The 25,932-nt window shown below is 45.4% G+C and overlaps 1 protein-coding gene across 1 annotated transcript; it reads right to left on the bottom strand.

Moving 5' to 3' along the window:
- Positions 1-1,269: 1,269 nt before the first annotated feature.
- FBXO32 (F-box protein 32) lies at positions 1,270-25,932 on the bottom strand. The gene is made up of 9 exons (XM_027891660.1): positions 25,763-25,932; positions 22,625-22,737; positions 20,856-20,905; positions 20,102-20,194; positions 13,011-13,104; positions 11,974-12,158; positions 8,335-8,517; positions 7,069-7,212; positions 1,270-6,388 (listed from the first exon to the last, which is right to left on the bottom strand). The coding sequence occupies exons 1-9, from the start codon at positions 25,876-25,878 to the stop codon at positions 6,299-6,301; spliced, it is 1,068 nt and encodes a 355-aa protein (XP_027747461.1). The 5' UTR covers positions 25,879-25,932; the 3' UTR covers positions 1,270-6,298.

Genomic DNA, 25,932 nt, shown 5'->3' with positions numbered 1-25,932 from the left:
CCTACGTAGTTCACTGGGGTTCACTCCACCCACCTCATAAAGCAGAAAAGCAGAAATGAGGATTAGGGAAAGGTGAGGCAAAGCAAAGTCAAAATTATAATATTCATTGTGTAGTTTTCAAAATGCATTTTGCCCAAACTGTACTGCTTTGTTAGGCTCTAAGCCAGAAAGTGAAGGCACTCCAAGGAATTATACAGGGTGACTTGTTATCGCTAAGCAGGGCATGACCTAATCCATGCTTCAGGCTGCCTCTCCATCTATCCCTGAGTACTCTTAAAAGGATGGAGGTGTTAGCAGCACTAGCATGAAAATGGGAAAAATTATAGCCAGACCTCAGCAATCCAACCTATTCCTAAGATCCCATATTCCCCTTAAAGGATTTAGTCTTTGTACATTTAGTCTATTAAAATAAGTAGAATTCAGTATTTTCAAGAAAGTTCAAGTGAGAAGTGTGTCTTAACAACAGCTTTCTCATCCCCTTGTTTAAAAGGCTCTTGCCAACTGTGCCATCCCATGTTCCCAGAGACTTGTGTCTGGGGAGTGCAACCCTCTAACTGCAGACCTGAGTCACAGCATAACTACAGAAAGACTTAGGGAACCACTCAAGCATACCTTACTTGACAGTGCAAATGAGACTGAAAACAAAACATCTGCATTTCATACTTATTTTCAGAGCTGGCATAGCTTTCACAAGGCAAGTAATCCTGTTCTACCATCATAACTTCTCCTGTTTCAAACAGAGACATGTGTCATTTGCCTTTTCAACTGCTTTTCCACAATTTACTGAGTGTTGCTTCAGGGGGCTCCTACTCACATTCCTTCTGAGCAGGAGCCTGGGTCAGACTGCTTGCAGTCCTGACACTAATGAGATGCAATTGTACCTGAAAAAAACCCAGAGAAACATTAAAGTAATAAAAATCAACGTTACTGGATAACACATCCAGAAAAAAATATTTCTTAAGCCAAGAAGCTGGAGCTGAAGGTCTCAGATCATTGTGAGCACTGGCAATCTCTTCGGGGGCAGCAATCACTCCTGTGCTTTGGGTGAGCACAGATTCACGAGGACAAGCTCCATGTGAGCACAGTTTTTGTTAGACACGAAGGCTCATTTCCCTTTGAGGCACGATGAAGCAACAGCTCTATCTGGGATGTTCTACTGCAACAACAAGCCAAGTTCTGGATGTTCCCGCAGAAGAGTCTTTGCTTACAGTCACCAAAAGCTCAAGGCTGATAAGGTCACCAACTTGGAAGCAATGACACAACAAATTCTGTGGTTCACATTGTTTGAACATTTATTGCAATTCAGTGTCAAAAATGTTTTACAAAAATACATTACTGTCTGCACAGAACAGCTGTAAAAATCAGAGTTGAACATGCAAGGGAAGAGGAAAAAAAGTGTGCAAATTCATAATGGAAGGATTTTAACCACACAATAATATTAAACAGAAGTCTTATATAAGGGATGCCTTTCACTTCATATCATCTCTAGTTACAACTTTAAGGAAAAACAAAACAGAACACACGCTCTCTTCCATATATAAGTACATATTTATAATTACTGTAGATTAGTTCCTAAAGATGAGCGTCTTTGCTATTTCAAATTAAAATGCTCTCTTGATAGCAGAGCTGTTAGCATTCTGTGCAGCACATGATGGCTAAAAAAATGCAAGTTCTACCCTCAGTTGCCCTCCCAGGAGGAGAAGCAGTAACACTTGGTCAATAAAGGGGGAATTTCTCTGGTGTTCCAGGTATTTATGTAATAGAGACTGCATGTGTCAAGGACAAAATGGATTTGCTCTCCCTAGGGCCAGATCCTGCAAAGCCGATTTGCCACCAGTGAAATCACTGGAGGAAGACACAGAATAGAAATTAGGTGCTGGTAAAGACACTCAGGGAGCCCAGCAGCCACGTGCTGACAGCTGTGTGGATGGCTGATCACAGCTTCAGAGCCTTTAACCAGCATCACTATAACCAGGGGGCTGAGACACACAGTACAAGCAGAACACCAGGGTCCCAAACCTTGTACGAGGGAGTCTGTAACAACCTGATGAGCCATCAGCTCCACAGGGCCTATGCTTGTGCAAACAGGCCAGCTAGAAAGAGAGGCATTTTAATTTAAAGGTATGTCTTTTTGGCAAGGTGCTGATCTACAGGGTAGCCGTGCAACAGGTTTGTAAAAACTAAAGGAGGACAACGCTGGTTTGCTGTACCGACCAGGAGATCAGTGTGAAACAGCACACCTGATTTGTTTGCTACACAACAGAATTTGAAACGTTCCTGCTCTAAATGAAATTTGAGCTACTGAAGGCCAAGGAATTTTCCAGGCAGGAGAAGCTGGTTTAGTACCTGCATATGTTCTAGAAGGTGACAGATTCACAAGAAAAATTGAAGTCAAACAGAAATGGGAATACAAACAGTTCAAAAGCCAGGGGCAAATAATAAAAAATATATTCCCATATACAGAAAGTGGCAGGGTGCAATTAAATGTTTACATACAAAGCAATGTCTTCAGAGCAATACATATTTTCCTAATCACTTTACATAATAAAAGGATCTAGAAATTCCCACAGTTAAAAAAAAAAAACAAAACAACAAAAAAACATAAGAGGAGGTACACACTCTTTATGATCAAACTTTAGCATACCGCAGTTAGTATAAATGGCTTAAGGTATGTACAGCTGGAACTGTGCCTCTTGAAATGGCTATCACATCAAAACAAACTCCAAACAACTCCCTCCTCTAGAAAGCTGAAACAGATCTCTGAGATCTCTCCCTTCCTAAGCCTACTCCCTAGCATGGATCTATATTTTTTCTCTTCACAGCACCATGTTCTATGTTGCTGTACTAGTTTAACACATCCTCTGAAGACAGTGAGATTTTTCTGGATATGCTGGCAAGAGAAAACCCCAAAGAGAGGAAAAAACTCTCCTTTCCTAGTATAAGAACTGATGCATGTCTAATGGGAATGCATCAACTGACTGGAAGGTGAAATGTCATTTGAAAAGAACATCCTATTATTTCCAAAATACAAGCAAAAGTCTGTTTTCCCTTCAACAGCAGCTTTGCCACAATTGTCTTAAAATAAAGAGGTCCTTTTTGCATCACAGCAGCCTTAAAACCATCCTGCCTGGAAGCCCCTGTTATCACTGTCAGTTTTGTTACTCTGCCATCCTCAGCCAAGCAGATGCCTTTGCACTGCTAAAATACTGATTGCTTTGTTTATAAATGGTTAGACTAAGGTATTTGGATGCAACAGCATTTTGTTCTAAATACAAACCAAGAGGACTGAATTCACCACAACATCTCCCTGTACCAGCCACTTGAGAAACAATGAGCCTCCAAAGAGACCAAGGTCTTCTTTGACAGTTGCTGCAGCAGGACAGTAATGACTGAGGCAGTAACTGAATAAGCCTTATTATATTGCTTTTTGCTTAGCCTGTTTTGTTCTCCAGTACAGCAGTTGCTTGGTGTTCTGCTGGTTTGGACACCAACAGCAATATCTTAAGACCCCACACAAGCAACACACGTGTCTATGTATTAACAAATCAGCTTCAGCACTTCGACCCTTCCAATGCTAAGAAGTAAAAAACACACTAATTGAAATAAGTTTTATAAATAGGAGCCTCAGTTGCACAGTAAATCTATTGTCAGCATGATCCACGCTCTCTGGGCAGAAGACAGAATAAACTCTTCGCTCAAGGCAAGTGAAGAGTTGATAGAGGCAATGGCTCCACCTGAGACATTCCTCAATTGCAGCTCAATGCTGGGATTTTCAGTCTTGCTGTACAGGGAATGCAGCAGGCCAGATTCAAACCTGAGCTTAACATTCACTCAGTGTCACAATCTCACACAGTGGGTGTCATCTGCTCAACACAGATGCAGACTGGGCATAACCCCCCAGCATTTCATACCAAAATACTCTTGCTTCCCATCACAACAAGTTGGCTCATGATGGGTGGCAGAGACAAAACTGTGAAACAAACCAACCACAAGTCAGAGCTGGAAACAGAAGATGTCAAGAGGGACAGGTCCTCTCACTGCTGGAAAAAGGAGCTACTGGACCCTTCAAATTCAATTCAGTGACAATGCTCCACTCACTTCACTTGCAAGTTTCTGTTCTTAGTGTCCTCGCTCAGCAAGCCAGATTTCAGCCTTGTCTACCCACCATCAATGCGGGAATGAAAACAAAAACTGGCCTCCTTCACTCACGAACATCCCCCAAGACAAGCACAAGTTTATTTTTCCAAGGTAACAGCTTTTAAATCACTTTCAGTTGACATGATTATGATCACAGGCTTATGCTTTCCACCAGCAGTCAAACTGATGGAGGGGCATCAACATCAAGATAAAGCTCCCTATCCTGCACATTTTCTCCTCAGCTCTGGAGGCTGATGAGCTCTGGGCCATGGCTAAGGGTGGCACAGACTCACAGAGCTCTCTGAAAGAGCAAAAACTTGGATTTGCTGTTAGGTGGCAGGAGAAGGGAAGTTCTTGTCAGCATTTTCCTTGTTTTTCTCCCCTGTTCCCCACTGCTCCATCTAGAGGCAGCTTTTTTCCCTTTCCGTGTCTCTTCCAAGAGTATGCAAAGTGATTTAGTTTGCAAAAATGCAAATACTATTATTTTTAAATACAAACAGCTGCAGAAAAGTGTTGAAAGTCAGTTATAAAAATGTAAAAAAAGGAACAGAATATTTAACAATAATTAACTCAAGTAGTTCTTCCTGAATTGTCCTGAGTACTCCTCTTCCTCACAATTCTTCGTACATAGTCACACACAACCCACTAAGTATTTACCCTTCCGAGGTATCCTGCTTACATCATGCACAGAGAAAGTGCTATACAGGAAATCTACTGGCAAACAGCAAAACCTTTCCACTGCAGGTTTTCAAATGGCTCTGTATGAGCTGGATTCTTCAAGCTCCACCGTGGGGAAAAGTGAAGCCCCTTACTCTGCAGGACTGAAAATTTAGCTCTAGTTTAGGGTTAGAAGATCCCATAAAGCAGCTTAGCACTGGAAGCAGAAGGTATTAGGATCTTTGGGTCCTTGCCACCGGCGTGGAGAAGTAACCAAAGATGTGTCAAGTGCTGTGTCAGAAATCCCTTGCTGAACCCAGTCCTGGCTACTAAATAATCACTCCCTAAACTCCAACAGTCTGAAACTAAACATTTTGTTGCCAGTCTTCCAGTGACTAAAAACCGCATCATTTCACAAGATTCAATGGCCCAGTTCTCCCTATATTTTACCAGCTCCAGGATGACTGAATTCACTTGACAGCAGTGGGAATACAGAGCAGTGTTTATGTTGGAAAACATGGGCTTAAAAAAACCAGATTCTAACCTTACTTGGGATTTCAACCAGTGCAATCAACCCAGTGGAGCTGATACAAATTTACCTTATGAGATTAAATCCAGTCCTTTGTTTCCCCTATTATAGAACTTCCTCCCTTATAGATAATAGTCATCCTTGTGGCTTCTCCTTTCCCTTTTGCTTGGTCTTTCAAAAAGCCAACAAATTAAAAGAGGATGGAGTAAAGTCTTAGGTATTTATACGGTGCCTATCATCTAGGCATTCAAGCACTGAGTAGAGCGAGAAAACTAATGTAAAGAGGTAAGCACTAATACAAGAAAAGATGCTTACTATCACAAGCATTTCCCTTTAAATCATTGTACAAAATACAAAAGTTCACATTGTACACTGGATTTTTGTTTGAAAATACTCAATCTGTTAGAGGTAGAACGTGGTATGTTGCGATTCTGTCTTGCAAGTAGGCTAGAGTTCTATCCTAAGTATTTCAGAATGTGTCCTTTTAAAAGCATAAAAGTATTATTAAACTTGTCACAGGGATATTTTCATAAATATTTTTAAAACGTCATATTTATAAATATGTATGCTAAATAAAACCAGATGGAGGAACAGTTCAACAGTCCTAGCCTAGTATTGCTTTCTTTCTATTAGAAACAAACCAAAAGAGTTCTCAAATGGTTGTGGGGCAAATTCATTTTTAACTTCTAAAAAAACAAAAAAAAAAGAAGTTTTTTGCCCTGTATATTGTACTCTGATGATAAAAAAGGGACTCTGTACAACACGCTGTATTTATACACCAGTCCTGTGGAAGTCTGTATTCTTTAAGTGCTGCATGTCAGTGAGCAATTTCACCTTTCACCTCCAAGATCTTCTTGTTCCTTGACTCAGGAGCTTCCAACAAACACGAATATTTACACTATTTACAAATGGAGTGTCCAAGCTCAGCGGCATAAAGTGTCCTGTAAGAATCACATAAGCTGCGGTGACCCAAGTTCAGAACCTGAACAAGTTGATAAACTCCTGTGGTGAAAGAGAGGTGGAGCAAGTCTCTGGGTTGTTGGCTGTGCAGGGGTGATCAGTACCCTGGGAAAGGAGAAAACAATTCCATTTAGAGAGACTGCAGAAAGGGTGCCAAAGGATCAGCCAGCTTAGCACTGCCCCTCTGCCAGACATCCCATGTGCAAACAGAGCAGAGCCCAGAATAATAGACTCAGAACTGGGCTTCATATTTTAGGGGCTACTCGCAAGTCATGGAAAAAAAAAAAAGAAACAAGCCAAGATCCAATTCATTCTTTTCCTCTCTTCTAAGGGAAGAGAAGCTAGAGCCTGCCATCAGCTACAGGAGTTTAGCTCCAGAGACATGCCTTGGATGTGGCCACAGTGGCCAGCAGTTTTGTCCTGGGCCATTTTGTAGCCCATCAGCTTTTACTCCAGCTGATCCTGTTGCCAAGACCTCCACCTCCCATGGGTGGAGAAAGCTGCTGGCAGTGCCAAAATGATTTCTTGCAGGCAGCCCCACAGCATGCCCATCTTCCTCCCCTCCAGCCCCAATGGGCACTACTCTTGTTTGAGACAGAGATGGGACCCCTGTGAAGCACAACAGAGAAACGGTCTGAATAGCTGAGGGAGGACTAAGATGTAAGAATTCACTAGGCTATGCAGGCAAAGGAACTGCAGGACCCTAAACCAGCTGCAATCAGAGGAAGCACTGGGTGCCTCGTGGCTCCTGTCCCAGTTGAGTCTGTCCCACCAGCACCTCTTACCTTCCAGGAGAGGATGTGGCAGTGCCTGCACAGCTGCAGTGTGTCACCATACTGCTCCTTCCGTGGGTAGCACCTTATAAGCTTGAAGTACATCTTTTTCCAATCCAGCTGTCCTTTGTCAGACAAGATCAGCCGTTTGCGAATCTTAAAAGAAAAGATAATCATAATTGTAGCAGATCAAAAAAAAAAATTATTTGTTCTTTCCAGTTGATGGCATTTCCCCCTTCCCTCACATGTCATCCTTGCCACTCCCATAACAGTTCCCTGAACTGCTGGCAACACCAAGAAAGCTCTTACTTTGAATATCCAGCTCTAAGCACCTTCCTGATGGGAACAGCCTCACCCAATACCATTATGAGGGTCTGTTCCCATTTCATGAACTCTACTGTAGGAAGCCTGAAACCCTGGGAGCTATTTCATACTACTCTGGCCACTGTTTCTAGCTGGCAGGACAGCAACTACAATTGTATTTAGCAGTTTTAGAAGTTGAAGTATTTTGCTTTTTCATTGACTCTATGAGTCAGTGATTTATTACATTTGCTTGGGAGACACCTATCTTTCTTTTAGGGTTCATTAGTTGCAGAGGTTGGATTTGAATTTGCTTGTTAATAGGAATAACTTCCCCAAAGTCAAAGTCAGATCCAGAGTGAGTAAATAAAACCACGTCAGTAAAGAAATCTGGCACATGGCCCCTCAAGTGCAGAGGTCTCCTATAAACACCCCAGACATTCACTCATAAACAGAGAGGGACTTTTGTTTGTTTTTAAGTTTAGACAAACCCACATGATAACCAGCCTGCAAAGGGCCAGAGATGTTTACACAGGTACGTGGGTAGCAGCAGGACTGTTTTCCACATACCGTTCTGTCACTCACAAAACAGCTCAGAGGGGATTTCTTGCTCTAAAGGGCAAGAGAGCTCATGGATCTCACCCACCCTCTGTGAGGTTCCTGGGACATCAGGGTGATTGCTGGAGCTTGCCTGCACGTTTTCCCTGCACACGTGGGGCGAGGAGCCACTGCATGACTTGCAGTTGTTCCCACCTGGATTAGGGTTGAAGTTCTTGTATGATTAATTCCTCAAGCTCCTATTTCAGGAATCATTGCTGTGGCATGTAAAATCCTCTACATAAATCTTCACAGCCATTCTCATGCCAGCTTGTATTATCAGCACAGTCCTTAGATCCATAGTCAAGTAAGAGTGTCCTACCCCTGTGTGTTTGGTTGCTAGTGGGGTACAACAAGGACCTGATGCTTCCCTCCTTGTACCTGTCTGTCTGTGAAGTGGTACTGGCAGAGTTTCTTCCATAGCAGCCGGTCTTCACTGAGGACTTGCAGGTCAGGAGCCACCTGACCAAGGCTGACCAGGTCCCTGCCATCACTCAGTCGCTGCATGATGTTCAATTGTAAACACAACGGCAGGTCAGTGAAAGTGGTTCCTTTAAAGGGAGGCTGGAATAGACAGACAAAAATTGAGCTCCCAGGAAGATGAAAAACCAAGAAATACGAGCTTGCAGTAGAGGTACTGCTTTTTAAGCACTGTTCCTCACACAAAGAACAAAGCAGCAGTTCCTTCTTCTGAATAAAGAAGGCATTTTATACAAAACCATTTGACCTTCTGCCCCAGAACAGTTTGAGATCTTCAAGGAACAGGACACATATCTGTATTACAGTAGTCAGAAGCAGAGTTGCAGTCCAAGTCTCTTTCTCCCCTTTTTATCCACCCCACCTCCATACTCATGAAGTTCTACTCCCAGAAGCACCACCATCAGCTTTCACTACAGCAGGACATCATGGCATCATCCAGATCTCTCCACCATGAGGGAGATGGGAAGTACTTCTCAAGTGCAGCTCCAGTTAACACACATTGCTGGGAATCTCATGATTTTCTGACGTGTTTTAGCTTGTGTCATCACAGGATCCTGCTGTAACCACAGCAGTGGCTGGTGAGTACCCACAGCAGGATTTTTCCCTGTGTGGCTTCCCAGATCACTGCTGTCAAGGCTAATTTTTCCTCCGGGAACACTTGAGGGACCTGCCCCCTTCCCATCAGCTGCAGCCCTGTTTATCCACGCTGTTCAGTCACACCAAAGCACATCCTAGCCTAAAGAGACAAAAGCCACTCCCATCCACCTTTGCTTGGTCTACACAAGATCCAGGATTGTTTTACAAACCCCACATGGGGCACAGCTCCAGGAAAAATCGACCACAATGAATCTACAGGTCCTGCACTCATGGGAAATCCAAGGCATACAGAGGAACAAGGCATCAGCAAGGACCACAACACAGGCTTCAGCTGCTTCAAAATCAGCTCCAGCCTTATTAAGGCAAACAGCAGCTTCTAGGATTGGGCCCCAACAAAGAAACAATGTTAAATAGATGTGCCAAGTTCATCATCATCTACCCTGCACAGAAATGCTGCTATTTTAAGTTGCAGAGTCACAGCACCCACCTCGCCTTTGGCAGAGCTATTAACTATTTTAAACCAGCAGCACATCGACTGCCATCAGCAGGGGAACACTCAGTGAGGCTGCTTTTGATCATACAGTCCCATCTCCAGACATCCCACTGCATGTGGGACTCCATAGGAACAACAAGTATGTCCGTGCACCAGCAGCTCCCTCCTGCCTGGACCACACAGCACCGACCACGGCTTTTCAACCAAGACGTCAGTTCTGGCCATCTCCACCAGCAAGGCAGACCTGAAACAACCCTTCCAGAAGGACTGAACTGTCTTCAATATCTCCAGAGGACACTTCCTCCCATGACAGCCTGGGCCATTTTTTGGGGTGGGAAGAATGCGCTGGATCCTTGGATGTCCACCTCCCAATAATCTCCCTTGCCAGCCTGTATTTTGCATTCTCCTGCACTCTCTCATATAAGCTTTGCTAGGGCACAACAGGCAAGAATAACCTCAGAAACTCTTGGATCAGAAGAACCCCAAAGCTCATGCTTCTGCCTTTTTTCTGGAGAAACCTGTGTGACTCAAACAAATCCTTACAGGTTTTCTGAGTCAGGGCCAAAAACTTATCTGCTACTTGGTTTCTCTCATTATTCCTTTCCAGAACTTTTCAAACATTACTTTTTTTGGAGAAAGAACACAGAGTAGATCAGAGCAGATAGGTATGCTGTCACTTTCTGGACAAAGGTTTGTCCTTTGTGTTTTTTTTTTAATTTTTTTTTTTTTTAAGCAGTTCTAGCACACACAATATTTTGCAAGTTTTTCTTTTTAAAAATGGTTTAGGTATTGGGTGTTGCAAGACATTTCCCCATCTATAAACACCACAAGCACTCAGTGCACTCTAAGTAACTGGCTGCACAAAGCTTAGCTTTTTCTTCCTTTCTCTGAACTCAGCTGGTTTTGTTCTAGCTTGACCTGAAGTTATCTTCAGAGGTGTGAATTCTTTTTCTGCAAGCTCTACATCCGAGTGTCTGTAAACCTATATATAAGTAAGTATGTATAAAAGGCTGTTTCATTCACAAGCAATATTTTGACTTTGGTCTGGATAGGCAGAGTTCTTTCAGGTGCTTGTCTGTGTTTTGAATCCCAGGAGGGAAATCCCCACATTGTACTACTGAGCTGACCAGCAGGAGGTAGAACCTGACCTCTGATGTCCTCAGGGCAGCAGATACCTGGGTGGAATTGCCCCGGCAGTGTCCAGGCACTGCATGGCTCCCCAGCTCACAGCCCCAGGAGCCACCCCACCACCGAGCCAGTGGTTCCCCTGCAAGGCAAAAGGAGCTGCAGCCCTTCTCAAGAGAGGGACACCAGGAGAGACAGCAGAGGTGGGGCAGAAATCACCATCAGATAACGCACTCCTGCTTTTGCAGCTCCTCAAACTGCCTGGGACCTCCCAAAGCTCACCTTCTACACCTTGTTCCCTGCATTACTCTAACTGAAGGACTGAAGATTGTTCCCTGGTGTTCCCAGAGAACACAATCATGTAAAATTATGAAAGCAGGCCCTTTGTTTAATCCTTTGTGAATGCCTTTCTGCTTGAGCCACTGGGGAAAGACGTAATTTTTATATTCCCTTGGGCTATGCCTTGGTCTGCCTAAACAGGAATGGCACAGTTCAGTTCACTGCAGAAGAAACCTACAAAAGGGCACACCAACACAGGTATCAGCACTGAGGGGAAGCTTTAGCATTTCAGTGCTCATCAAGTATCCATTTGAGGTGGAAAAAAAAAGTCTAGAAGTAGTCCTGGGTAACATGTTGTTGGTGTCCCTGCTTGAGCTAGGCGGTTGGACCAGATGGTCTATTCCAAGATCAAACCTTCTGTGAAATGGAGTGAGTTCAAATTTGATTCCCGTGCAAAGCCACATTAGGAATTTATCTAACACATAATTCCCATCCCCACAGATGCTGCTGAAAAAAACACATGTTGTGAAAGCAGGACTCGTCCAGCTGGAACAGGTAGCTCCAGACTACTGGAAGAATAATTGATATTTTCAGCCAGGAAGCATGAAATTATGCACCTATTTAGAAATCTGCATTTAATTTACAGATTAAACAAATCTAAAAACCTCAACTATCTGATAAACAAGTTTTGAAGTCAGTTTCTCAATTTGAAAAAGACTGAGTTGACTCTTCATACTGAGGCCCTGTTTCTGAAGACTGAAAAGGGGGAGATGGTTTCCTGCCCAGCTCTGATCATACAGGACTTCACAGCCAGTACAGAGTCAAGCTACAGTCTGTGACCAGTAACCTCAAGCATGATCCTGGGTTATGTACATTGAGTTTGAATTAAGGGACTCAAGTAATGCTAGGAATGCATTCAGTTATTTTGGCAACTCTGTGCTTGCACTGGGAGTACAGTGGGAAGCAGTCACCCAAACGAGAGCTGCTACATGAGAAGGTTTCATGAAGGAGCCACAATATTTTTAGCTTTCAGGGTTTGTGCTTACCCTGGTGATCTGAATGTTGTTCAGTTGCTGCTGCCAGTGGAGAATGCTCTCCATCCTGTGCACCCACATGTTGATGTTTCCAACCAGGACAGACTTGCCAACTCGTTGAACTAACGTGCAGAGGGATGTGTAGAGGGTCTGCAGCAATTCCCGTATTAGCCTGATGTTCTGCTGATCTTCAAGGACTTTGGAAGAACAGGAAAGGTTAAAAACGGGAACTGTCAAAATCCTTCCCTGAATCCACATTTCTCAGGCAAGCCAAGTTATTTGCTTTAACCTCACAGGCCAAGAGAGCCAGCCTGTGCTTTTTGTTTCAGTGGAAAGCACTTAAACGTTAGCCAGGTTAGACAGCAGATGGAAAGAGATCCTACCAGGATAAGCAGATGAGATCTGCCATTTCTGCAGCACTTCCCACTTCCAGCCACTGGCAACCAGCCAGTTTTCCCCTCCAATATTGTGCAAAAGGTTATCTATGTGCTCTTCCCCATCTACCCCAGCTGATGTGCAGGGAGACAGCTCAGGACCTCCTTTCTCATCACATGTACTAACAGAGTGTGCTCAACTCCCAGACCTCCGACAGAGCTAAAATTCCATGCGGGAAGTGCCACGTCTCAGCCACAATTCATTCCCTCAAACAGGTGAGGATAGACCTCAAGCTGTCCTTTCCTCCAGAGCAGTGGGAGCACTAGAAACAGCAAACTGGCAACAAGGCAGCAGCAGAGACTGCAGATATGCCCAGCCGGGGGCAGGAGCAGCCAGCTCTTCTGCAGTCAGAAATAGGACTCAGTAGGATGCAGAAGGGGTGACAGCAAGGGAAGCTGGAGAAGGAGGAATCGCCTCTCAGATACCTACAGACATTTCTTTCCACTCTGCTCAAGTCCTTCATCGAGGGAAAAGAAAGCAGAACTGCACCACAGAAAGAAGCAGTGGTGCCCCTCTTCACCCATCGTGCACTGCCTGACTGTTCTCAAGGATGTGGTTTCACACAAAGTACATCAGATTAAATCAGACTCCCCCTCACTGTTTCCGTTTCTTACCTTTCTGCACCACTTTTTCCAAAATGTTCATGTAGTTTTTCTGGGCAATGCCACTCAGTGACGTCAGCTGAGACTTTGCTATCAGCTCCAACAGCTGTGGATAAAAATAGAAGTTGCAAGCCTTAGAGCACAGAGATACCTTTCTAATCTTGACTCCTGGTCACATGACACAGCAAAACAGTCCAGAGACTTGTTTGCTGCTTGAATATAAACACAGAACAACAGAGCAAAGTAACACAAAGCATGAGGAGAACAGAGGTCAAAGATTTAAACTCACATCAAGAGAGGTGGGGGAAAAGAAAAGGTATTTTAATTATCTTGGGGGGGTGGGAAACTTGATTTCTTCGTTCAGAGATGCAGAGAAACCACAGAGCAGTGATCAGACTGACAGCTGCTACTCACACCAAGGGAACAATGAACAGCCAACGTCACCATCCCTCACTGGGGCACAAACAAGCAATGTCATAAGGGAACACGAGCAAATGCCTGTTTGGATGGGGATATTATTGATGGAGCATTAATGAGAATCAGACTCCACAATTTACGTCAACTCCAGGGTTGCATGGGTTTTGTCAGAATGCTGTCGCCACGACAGAAAGGTTAAGTACTGTAGGAAAAACAAACTCTCCCTGCAACATGCCCCTATTCCCCCAACATTTCCTCCCCTGTTCAGCTATTACAGCTACAATACCCAACCACCTTTCCCTGTCTGTCCTGTTTACTTGTTAACCTCCCCTCTAATGGAAATCTCGCTTTTACTTTCGATTAGGATTTGCTTCCCGTCACTAACCTCCTGACTCATGTACAAGCTGAACACTGAATTTGGGCTGCTAAAGGAAGCATTCCCATGGGAAAGGATGCCCTCTCAAGAACAGCTGTGGAAGTTTCCTATGGATCATGCCCTGCAGAACATGTGGCCTGTGATCTTACAAGCCCTCCTCCCTTCCCCCAGCATTATATAAATGCACAGACCGTCCACGTGTCAGTCCATTTGTTTTGGATGTACATAGCCTTCTGTTTTAATTTAGAAAGGAAAGGAAAAACCTTTTATGCTACAAATCAATCAACACGTTACCGCATGACTGGCTTATTAATCCTTTATCATCCGCAGCTCCAGTGTCCCATTGCTGGCACCACAGGGAGTCCAGAGAAGGTGCAACTACTTGTGTCAAGTAACTAAGATGGCTTTTGACAAGACTTGATAAGTCATGAGCTGAACTGTTTGCCCTGCTGTAAGAATGACAGGAACGTATCCAAAAAGTCACCGGCAGCTTGCCATGAAGCGGGGAGAGCTCAGGGAGAGCTCAGGGAGAGTTATCACTGCAGCCACTCGCTTGCTCTGCTCATCTGGGGCACTGGCATGTGACTGCCACTTAGGAGCAGTGGAGTCGCCTAGAGTGACCGATCTCTTCTTCTGTTTAATATCCAGGCCAACACCATCATCAGATGGCTTTGAGTTTACATTCTATTAATATCTTGCCCCTCACATGACCAGAAAAAAAAAAATCCCAAGATGAAAAAAGACCTGTTCTAACTCCTGTGAAGGGCAGGCTGCTTGTTTTCTTGGCTTGTTTGGAGGAAACAAGAGATGGAGGAGAATTGGGTAATATCTGGTACACAGGCATCAGTGGATCTTCTTGCTATATCAGCTAAATGAAACCATAACAACTAAATACTCTTAAAAACAAGGCAGCTTCCAAGATGTTTGAAAAGTTTATAAAAAGTCTTTTCTTCATTCTTTGAAATACTAGAGAAATAAGTGGAAAAAAACCAACCAGTGTCCCATAATAGTCTGTAATACTCTGCTTACACTAAACTGTTTAGCCTTCAGACCTTTGATTATAGTGATCAATTTGCCAGACTCCATCTGTACATTAGTCACACATGCACCCAGATCAGCCCCTCTGTGCACAAACAACTGCTGTCTCCAGACTGCACCGTTCTGGAACTGGCATGGAGACAGCTTCCTCCAGGCTGGGTGTTAGCAATACTGTGCCCACTACTAAAAACACCAAAATGCATGCAATGATAAGCAGCATGTAATGTAACACCACAAGGGTTAGACGCCAGGGCCGTTCCTCTAGAAGAATGAGGATAAAAATCTCAGTTCCTTGAAGAGCTAAATTGGTAAAAAAATTAATTTAGCCAAAGGAACAGATTCAAATTTGCCTTGTCTGTGTTTATCAAGGTTCAATTTATGTTCAGTGAACCAGCTCAGATATCGTGTGTTACCTCCCTTCTCCTGCAGCAATAAACACAGGATGAAATTCCATATGAAAACTATGTTGTGAATACTTCCAGGACTACTCCACTCCCCAGGGACCGCTGGCTGAAGCGACTAGCTAGCCCTCCAAAGCAAAAGACAGTCTTTATTCTTCTGTACTCATACACAAAAAACAGGTAAGCAATACAGTCCATCTGTGCATTGGGGGTCTGTTAGCATTGGCACAGGCCTGAGTACAGTCTCAGTTAATGGACTGCCAAATTGGGGTCTACAGCATTTTAAAAAAAGTAAATCAGTGTTGCCACTTGCATAATACAGACTAAAAGCAGACTGATGAATTCAGATTAATGCTGAGTAGGGTAAAAAGGCTGGAAAGCTGCAAGCATGTGCTATGATGCAGCTGCATTAAGTCCAGTCCACGCTCAACTGAGAGGGACAGATGGTAGGAGAGAGTGCGCAGGGAAAGGTTAAGAGCAATTTTAAAAGGTCTGCTTTTCAAAAACACCAAGTAATTGCATTCCAACTGATTTTAACTGGAGCTGGGAAGTTTGCAACACCTCTGGAAAACAGGGCATTAAATTCCAATTCATTCTTTTAACTACTTAGAAGTTGAGAAAAGATAACTTGGTAGTTTCCTTTAAAAGAATAAAAAAAAAAAATTTTCCTACACCTTGCCCCTATTTTGTTTGCTATCAGAGGTGTACCAGAACTACAGAGAAAAGGCAAGAGATGCAGTGGGCTATCACAGAGCCCCTGAAGAGTGGGCAGGAGGCTGCATCCTCCACAGCAGGGCAATAACCTGCTCACTTCCCCATGAGTGTGATGAGGCTCCTGCTCAAACCCCACCAGCAGTTGGTCTGGAGCAGCCTGTGCAAACAGCCTTTCAGCTTCAGGAACAGAGCAGGTTGTCCTCCTCCTATAAGCAGAGGAAGAAAACAGCAAACAGAACAGTGCCATGTGGCAGGGAACAAGGGCCCCCATTTCAGGGCCATGAAAACACACTGCTGTGCACCCACGACTAGTGTGTGCAGCACTGCTTAGATCTGCTACAGCCAGATGGCACTTTGGCCACTGTCTGGGTTCAACACAGGGGTGTGCAGGCAATCCACACCCCAAATAACCACTGCTAGAGGTTTATAGCACATAGAGCCAAAAAATTCTCAGCAGTCCTGCTACACTGCGCAGAGTGTAACCTTGACTCAAAAAGGGAAATGTTCCGTAGTGATTAAAATCACGAAACTACGAATCTCAAACTACTGAAGTGTAAATCCCCCCCTGAATACCCCAAGCCAGCTATAGGGAAGCTGGACTGCACCCTGTGGGGATCCATAAGGTCCCAGAGATTGGGGATGTGGCTCCTCACATCTAGACTGCTTAGAGAAAAGTATCACAGTGAAAAATTCCTCCTCCAGCCCCACCTTACTCTCCCAGCCCTTCACTTTCTGTGGCTGAAATGTCACATTGACCATCAGCTGAGAGGTAGAGCAAGAGCAAGGCGAGTTATAACGATTTACAGTGCAGGTGCTGACAGATCTCCATGAGCTAGCATCCAGTTGATATTCTTTCAGGACAGCATAAATCCAGGACTCCTAGAGCTAACAGCTATTAAAACTTAACAAACTTAAGAGACTACTTTAGAAGGCTGCAGACAACCTAGATCATGTTATTCCAGAAGAGCTGTGCCCATGCAGCCTAACCTGACCTAAGCTTTTATGATCAGAAACAGCACCTTCCCTTGAGACTACACAACCACCACATGAGAAATCTTTCTGAATGAAACAGCCTGCAAAACCTGCCATCTGAACAGAGTGTTCCTGAAGGAGAACCAACAACTTCTGGGCTACAGGCAATTTGACTCTGCTCCCATTAATTATGCTTACAGAATGCTTCCAGTCTTTTCATTAAATCCTTAAGACCAGAGAAACCAGGGCTGCTTCAAAGACCAACAAGAGTTTGGTCCTCTGGGTCAACCACACACTTCCTTTCTAGCCCTGAAAAGGGAACACTGATTATCCTGTAACATGTAGACGGATGCACTAGTTTTGAAAGATCAAGGACCAATTTATGGCAAAAATATGTGGCACTTCCAGCACTATATCAGCAGACAATTAAGACAAGATTAATGTTGGAGGAAAGTTTCTTTCGCTTCAGTTACGTGAACTCACTGCCACTGCCTCTAGCTGATGGTATTTGCCCATGAAAAATACCTACTAAGCTTCTTGCAGCTCACACCTCCACCTCATTCGAAGGAGATGCCCCTTTTATCAGTGCACTATCAGAAACTCCAAGCACTTAGTTTGATTGTATCTGAAGCAGACACTTCTGTGACAAGGAAGTCGGCACTGAAGACACCTTGGCACTTAAGTTCAGAGAAATTCAGAAAGGAAGGCAAGTTGATGTTAAGCCTGAAAGCCCATTTTGCTCTCAGCAAGTGATGCAGCTAAATTTCTCTACAGGGCAAACTTGGGTGTAGCCAACAGAACCTGAAGCCTGCAGCTGTTTCTCTCCTTTCTTCCCCTACAGACATCCTAATATTCTTTCCAAGCCTCCAATTCTAAACTTCCCTCCTTGAAAAGCATTTGCTTGATGAATTAAGTAGTGTGACATTAATCAGATACCCGAGCAACGGGTTGAACTAGAGAGAACAAGGAGAGGGAGGGAAGGGAAAAATGTTTTGCCTGCCAATGTTCAGGGCATTTTCCATGTGACAGACCGGTTGTCTGTGATATCTAGGAGGCCTGTGACTTGCAGAGGACCATAAACATGATCCACATCTAGGCAGAGCTTTTCATGAGTAAATGCGGCATATAAGGCGTTGTATGAGCTACTATCCATCGGAGACTTGGCTGATACAAGCCTTTCATTTTAAGAAGTCAGTTTTATATTTGATCCATGGTACCAGGTTTAATATGTTCTTTAAACTGCCAAACCACAAGTCAGCCTCAATTAGAAAGCTTCATACTTCTCAGTAGTGCTGTATCTGTAAAACTACGGGGGGGGGAGAGGGGGGGACTGGTGGGGAGAGGCAGGAGGCGGGGGGAAAGCTACTCTTAAAAGCTCAGAAGAGAGGTGATCTGTAGAAACAAGGACACATGTCAATTTCCTTAACAGAACACTTATTTTGGATAAAAGCATCCCAGATCTGCTGTGTATGAAATCCTCATGAGGTCAAGGGGGAAGGTCAGCCTGAGCTCCCACACCAAACCACACCGACTTCACTGAAATTTGATTTTTTTCTTCAAAAAAAAAATGGGATTTCTGCTCAACCACTGCAGTCCCATATGAGATACCCATCACACTGGGCTGAGCAGCAGAAGCCAATCATGTGGCACAGCATGATCCGAGGCCAGGCTTAGCAGAGTCTTTGGAGTTCTTCACTACCACAAGACAAAGTCTGCCAAAGAGATACCTGCAGCACCAAAACCAAGTTTTATTTTATGTTCCTTCTTCATATTTGACTAAATGGTTGTGGCTCTGGCCTGATTGTTTCTTCCACAATAATCCCCCTGAAGATGGCACAACTGTGCGTGTATATGTGTATATCCAGTATGAGGAAACACCGAGTACCTCAGCACTGTTGATCACCTCTGCACAGGGTGCAGGAAAACAAGTTGTCCCCAGACTAGCAGAGCTGATCACATGGACTGAGTTCACATGGACTTGGATCATGTGTTACCTCCCCCAGCATCCCCACTCACTCCCACCACCCCTGCACTGGAACATCTAATGACTGTCCTTCCTGCACGGCAGGTGGGTCATCACCCCCAGTGCCTGTACCCTTCCCAGGGTGACTGAAGTTTCCACAGGTGACTTGTCACCTAGACAACAGGTGAACAAACCAAGGTGAACCTGCTCAGATCACTTCTTCCTCAGACACTTTTCATGACATTTGACTCAAAGGGAAAGCAATACCAGCACTGCCTGCTCCAGAACCTAAAACCTGAACAGCTGTTGCCTCACCAGTGATCAGCTGCTCATGAGATGTGAAAAGGAGCTGTTTATAAACAGCCTCAAGTTAATAGCAGATTTTTTTAAAGCTTATTGAATTCCAAATCTTGCTAAGCATTCTGAAACTCAAGATCAATTTGCAGATCACATGCAGATAAACATACAAGCACCCACAGCCCTTGGGACAGTAGCTCCCCCAACCATGACCTCCTCCTAGGCCACCCCAGGTCAAAACAGAAGCCCTGACCTGTTATGCAAAGCCAGAGCATGGGGAATCTGAGGCTGATGACTCCTTCTTACCAACTGATGGTGTCAGGACTAACCGAATGCTTCACCCACTGAAACCACTGACAGTCACACAGGATTAAGAGCAACCATGATCCTTAACAGAGAAGTTCAGATCAGTGCCTCCAAGAGGTTCAGCCCATTCCCTCGTTCCCAAAATGCTCAGCTCCCTTGAGTCTCTCCTGTGTCACCGTAACAGCAACAAAACCCCACAGCCCTCACTGGAGCTTCCTGTGCAAAGAGGTCTCCACTGCTCTATGGCCTCTGCAGACAGCCCATGACCTTCTGGGGCTACAGAATCATATTTAGAAGCTGAACTGAAAAATCAGGAATTAGACAGCCAAGCTTTCTGGGTTTTAGAAATGAATTAAACAATTGAAAAGTAGTAGAAATGCTAGACAGCTCATCTATGTTATCACCACTCTCTCCCCCCCTGCATTTTAATAGATCAAAGACAAGGTTTTAGGTACCTATCCACTCAACTTCCATGAATTATTTCATGCAGCAAAGCCCAACACATGCACTTGCACGTTCAGACATCTCTTCTTTGCCAGTGCTTCCCATCATCCAACCAGTGTTCAGTTCAGAGCCTCCAGCACCCTCACAGTGAAAGAAACCCTGGCCTTTCACTCACCCTCACGACATAGTTGAATCTCCTGGAGTCCAGGATAGCACTGGAGAAGTCAAGCCGGTTGAAGGCTTCTCCCAGGGTGCAATAACCATGGCGCTGTGAAGGAAAAACAGCCTGGGTCATGTTTTGGCAGCCCTGAGTCCAGACAGCACCAGGTAGACACAACCCAGGGCACCTCAAATTGAGTTGCACAAACATGGGAGCCGTTCACAGCCAGAGGAGGCAGGCCTGTCTCCCACTGAGCCGCACTCACTGACGTCAAAAGTGGGCAAGGCCCAAGGGAGACTATGGTAGTTTCCCAAGAGTGACCCAAGTTCTGTTCATGACCCATGAATTTACGGGTGAGCATGAGCCACACATTCCTGGGGTTCGATATATGGTGTGAGTTCAGAGCAGTCTCCTACAGCCACTTCTCTCCATGAGTGCAAGCGAGCCACTGTGGTGAATTCCAATGATATTCCATGTTAGGACTGTACTGGGTGAAAGCCAAGAACAGTATTATGGCTTGGCCTGCAAATGGCTGGTTTTTTTAACTGAGGGAAGCAAACAAGTCATATTTTAAACACATGTACAAAGCATTGTACAGCAAGCCCTGGATCCCCTGATAGGGGCTTAAAATCATTACTGAAATTCCAACCACAAGCCAGATCTTCCACTTATCTCTTAAGAGCTTCTGCTGATTTATATCAGCACAGGATCTTCCACTGCTTGTAAAAACCAGTAGAAAAGAGAACAAAGAACCTATGAAGGTACTCACCTCTTTTGTGCTTCCCTTGTGAACATAGATCCACTTCTCCTGGTGGAAATCTGTTTGGGCAAAGACATTTTGCTCAGTTGATCTTGCACCTCAGAGGGCTGGATCTCTGTTCTGCTCATAACATTCACTGTCTTTTAGTACAAATGAAGTTATTTTGTTTACACCACCCCACTTGAAACCAAATCTAGCAACTTGCTGGGCTGCTTTTTTTCCATATAGCTTCATTTGAGACTGCGGCCCTGAGCCTTGGAAAGGGCTTCTGTTTCATTGACACAGCTCAAGACTGTAAATGTTTAATCTGCCAGCCACAGATATACCATAGCACCTCCTCTTCTTTGGTCCCAGACAGTAAGTGTGGCTGACAGCCAGGTTTTGTTGTTATTGATTTTATTAACTATTCATTACCTTGGTTACAGGCTTGGGATTGTATGTCAAATTTGAAGTTGAGCAAAAATGTCATGAGACACCAGGCATGTAGGAGAGAGCTTTTAGCAGTGAGATCAGGCTCAGAGCAACATGCTTGTGCTTGCAGCTAACTTGCTAAAAAAGAAAAAACTATTTGGGACCAAAATTTTCCTATTTCTAATTGCCCCTCCCTTCCCTCAGAATGGGAGTTGTCCCATCCACTCCCCAAAATAACTTCCCTGTACCCGCCACATGCTGCTAACCCGGTTTGCAGAAGAGCCTGAACTCTAAGCAGTTTCGCTGCTCAGTCGTTCTCCCACTCCATTCTCACACGGGCTTTTGACCCTACTTCCTCCACACACTGGCAATTCAAGAGCCAGTGTAAAAAAAAAAAAAGTTCTCCCCATCCTGCTCGACTCCTCCCCATAAAAAAAATACTGTGCTCCTGGAACAACCTGTGAACTGATGAACTGAGGTTACTGCCTGGTACTGTGAACCTGAGGACAGACCCAGTCTCAGTTACAGGCACACTGACCCTGCATCGAGCCCTTTTTAATGGCAAGTCACAGAAGAATCTGGCCAAAAACTGTCATGGTAACATTTGTTTGTTCAGAGAACCGAATACACTGAGGGGCCAACTTTTGGCATCAGTTTCCAAAATCCTGGGGGATGCACAATGAGCTAATAGTAGTGTGGGAATTGTAACTCATTTCCTCTGTGTATGTTTACATTTGTAGCCTTCACATGTAACTCCAGTACCTAGCTTGCAAATCAGCCCAACACAGACCTTGCTGTCCCTGCAGGCTCCCCTGGGTCCTCCCACAGCGCACCATCTGAGATCAAGGCCGCTCGCTGTGCCTACAGAAAGATTTCAAGCCTTCTATTGTTTCGAGTGAGCTGAAATCTTATTTCATTTTTCATGCACTCCGCACACAGAGATAGGATCAAAGCTTACATTCAGGACTGTAGCCTCCAGTAATGTAGATTAGTGCTCAAAATGCATATGGAAGGAAGAATAAATTTAGCCTCTTGTGCACAAGGAAGTCTACAGGGGGAAAAAAAAAACCCTGGAACTGGTTCATTTGAATGTACCATAGGAAAAAATTACCCTCCTTCTGACAAACACAAATGACAAAAATTTGAACACAACAAGCACAGCTCCTCAGAACAGAGATTACTAACGGGGGCATAAATCTTCATATTAAACTGTATCCAAGTTGTCTGCTTAGGTCAAACATGGGCGCAAAGCCCTTCAAGACTCTAGAAGACTCTTCATTGTGCAAAAGCCATAGATATGAACCATTTTCCATTCTTCTGCAGCAACTTTTGTTTAAAGAAAAAAAGGCCCAAAAAATACATCTTACATTGTGTCTTGGCTTTGTTATTTAGCAGGTCTTTTTTTCTCTTCTTGGCAGCAACATCATAGTTCAGGCTGTTGAAGAGATTCTCTTTGTTGTGATCATCCTTTTTACAAAAGCTGTGAAAGACACAAAGCAAGGATTCTGTTTATTTCTGCAGTCTGCTGAACACTATGTTTCCTGCAAGGAGAGAAAATACACAGGTTTTCATTGTGAGCTCCAAAGCTGCCTCCTTGCAAGCTGCCCCTGAGAAGTCTGCACACAGTTTTTTGCATCCAGTAATGGTATTTTTAAATGAACCTATGGTGCCTCATTTCTGGGCTAGCCAAGATACCCATAACACACAGGAACAGGCAACACAGATTGCACAGTTAGTGCTGGGACACTGTTGGGCAGTATTCTTCTCCTCCCTTAACCATATTTCTATCCTTAAGTAACACCATGTCCGCCTACTGTAGGTAGCAGATTCCTCTGAGCCAGTCAGACTGCTACAGAAGGACATATTTAGAAATGCCTGAGGACATATATATGCACTCAAAATATTTATTAACAAAAGAGTCCCTACAAAATATTATTTCAAGCTTACAGGAAAAGCTCAGCTGAGGTTCAGACTTAGCTAATGGTTTTCCAAACCCCACATAGTACTGACTATACAAGTTAACAGCTAGGATCTCTTGTCCAAGACTGCCCATCATCTGCTTTTGCTGGAGCTCTGATGTAACTATATTATTAGTGAAGGGAACTATAACCCCTCATTTCCTTCAAGGGCAATGACAGACTATCTATACAGAGGCTGTGCATCAACATCTCCACATTCTGCAGACCTGCAAATCAGCAGATCCAAGCCACAACGCGAAACCGAGAAGCCCCTGGGCAGCCACAGAGCTGCTGCAAAGTTCCCTGGGGGTGGCAGGGCAGGGCAGCACCCAGCGGGGGCTCTCAGCAGCTGCCCCAGCACACAACCTGCTGCCCAGAGCTGCAGGGATGCCTCACAGGTGCCAGGGAGAAGACAAGCAATGCATCCAGGAGAGCGAAACAGAGCTGCCCACACTGTGCACTGCTCACAAGGGATGAAGTACGGCTGTCTTGGAGGCCTAATCTCAAAGAAGGGTTCCAGGCACATCCTTGCACCTCTCAGCTGCTGTGGCTCAGGCATCCCTGGGGCTCTGACAGGTGCCAAAACACGCTGCTGCTTGCTGTGCTGGGGAAGCTTCCCCTGTGACAGCCATGAGGACCCTTACACAGCCAGGAAGCTTCCTCTATAGACCAAGTGTTTACACTGTTTAGCCTCCAAAAAAAAATAACCCAAGCACCATACCAAACACACCTCTCACAGCTATTCAGCGCAGGCTCCCGCAAAGGAATGAAACCTGTGGGACCTCCTCGTTTCCTCTGTTTGCTGGCTGGCCACACCACCAGCATATGCAAAACTTAAGTGGCCAAGTCAGAGTTTCGGCCCCATGAGGGACCCAGATCCCTTCTGGTGTGCTCCAGGTGAATGTTCTGGTTTGGCACCTGCACACGGCCCCAGAGGTGGAGGAAAGCTCCTCCATCCTCAGAAAACTATGAGCCTTAGTTCCCCCTTCCTCCTCCACATCCTCCTCACAGGGCAGCACAGCTGTGGAAAAAGCTCCACTCCTGTGGGCTCCCCCACAACACTGCAGAAGGGGAACAGCAGCAGCATTGCAGATGGACAATACTCACAGAAATAGAAATTTGGGGAACCAGACACTTCTACCAGATATAGCCAGCTCAGAACCACCTAAACCTAAGAGCAGAACATCTCAGCTGCTCATGTCCTGCCTTCTGCTGGAGGGACCAAAACCTGAGAACAGAATACGGTAGTAAGGAAGAAGCTGTTTTGAGACATTCAAGCTCATATTTTATCATGGTTGCACAAAATCAACAGGGGTCAGGTTAACATGCCCCATGTAGGGGCAGAATCTGAGCCCAAGAGTACAAGAGGGATCTGCTTTAAATCTCACATGTCAACAGCACACCCTGGCCTGTTGACTTCCTACTGAATGACTCTATAATACGAAACCACCACAACAGCAGCAGTAAACGAACTCCACCATAGGAGGCAGATTATTCCCCTGTTTATGTACTGCCAGGTTTCCACACACTTCTCCAGGGCATCTTGACAGGGTGAACAGTTGGGCATCAGGACCTGGCACTGCAAGGACCTCCGCCCAGGGCCAATATGTCACCTCCTCACTTCTAAATGGGAAAAGGGATGTATAAACACATGCCAAACTCAGTATTCCCAAAACAATCACACTACCAGCAGCCAGATGCTTTTCTACCTATTTACAAATCAACCTATTTACAAGTTATAAACCTATTCTACATATTTACAAGCCTATGCTTGATTTTTATTTGCAGCTTGCACGAAAGAAAGCAGGAGATACCTGCTACATAAGCCACCTTGCACAACAACATGTCAGCAGTGGTTCACAGCAAATCCCTGCCCGCTCCAAGCTCCTTTGTCATGAGCATTTCTGACACACAGCAAAGGAGTAGATAGATGCAGTTCTGTGAGAAAAGTTTGGGTTTTGACAGGAGCGATCTGGCCGGAGCCCACGACACCCACGCGCTGCAAAAGCTTCCTGCCCGCACCATCTGGGGGGGTTGTTGATGTTGTGCAGCCGGATTAGTCAAGCCGCACGGAAGGTACATTAGTCACGGCCTGGGGAAGATTTATGGCTTCAGATAAATCATCCTTCCTCAGCCGGGGAGTCGGGATGCTCGGGGAAGGTTGTTTTGGGAGGGCGGTGGGCAGACACCTCCGTGGCCCCCAGGAGATGCTCCCCGGAGACGGAGCGCCCAGGCCGCGGGGCAGCGAGCGTTTCACCTTCTCCTCGCTTCTCCGCCCCATCCCGCAACCACTGGGCAGGGGCAGCCACTCTCCGCGACCGGGGGCCATGGGAGACCCCTTCGGGGTTCACTGCAGGTCTGAGGGGGGGTGGTCGATCCCCTCAGGCCCGGGGCTGCCCACACACCGCCCCCCATCCTGACGACACCGCCCCGGGGCGACCCCCGCGCCCGTCCCGGGCCCCGCTCGCCACCCACAACCCCCCCCGGCACCGCAGGCGCCCCCTGGCGGCACCGCCGGGGAGCGGGGCCGGGCCGAGCCGCCGGTACCTGCTGAGGTCGCCCACGAAGCCGCCGCTCTTCTCGTCGAGGAAGCGCGTCCAGCCGTCGGCCGTCTTCACCCAGCTCTGCCCGGGGGAGCGCCAGTCCTGCCCGAGGAACGGCATGGCGGCGGCGCGGAGCTGGAGCAACACGGGGGAGGGGGGAGGCGGCGGGAGCGG

The sequence above is a fragment of the Empidonax traillii genome, unplaced genomic scaffold (genome assembly GCF_003031625.1).
Source record: "Empidonax traillii isolate 1590-97213 ecotype Southwest subspecies unplaced genomic scaffold, ASM303162v1 scaffold325:size649781, whole genome shotgun sequence".
Lineage (NCBI taxonomy): Eukaryota > Metazoa > Chordata > Aves > Passeriformes > Tyrannidae > Empidonax > Empidonax traillii.
This window is presented reverse-complemented; position numbering and strand designations above follow the sequence as displayed.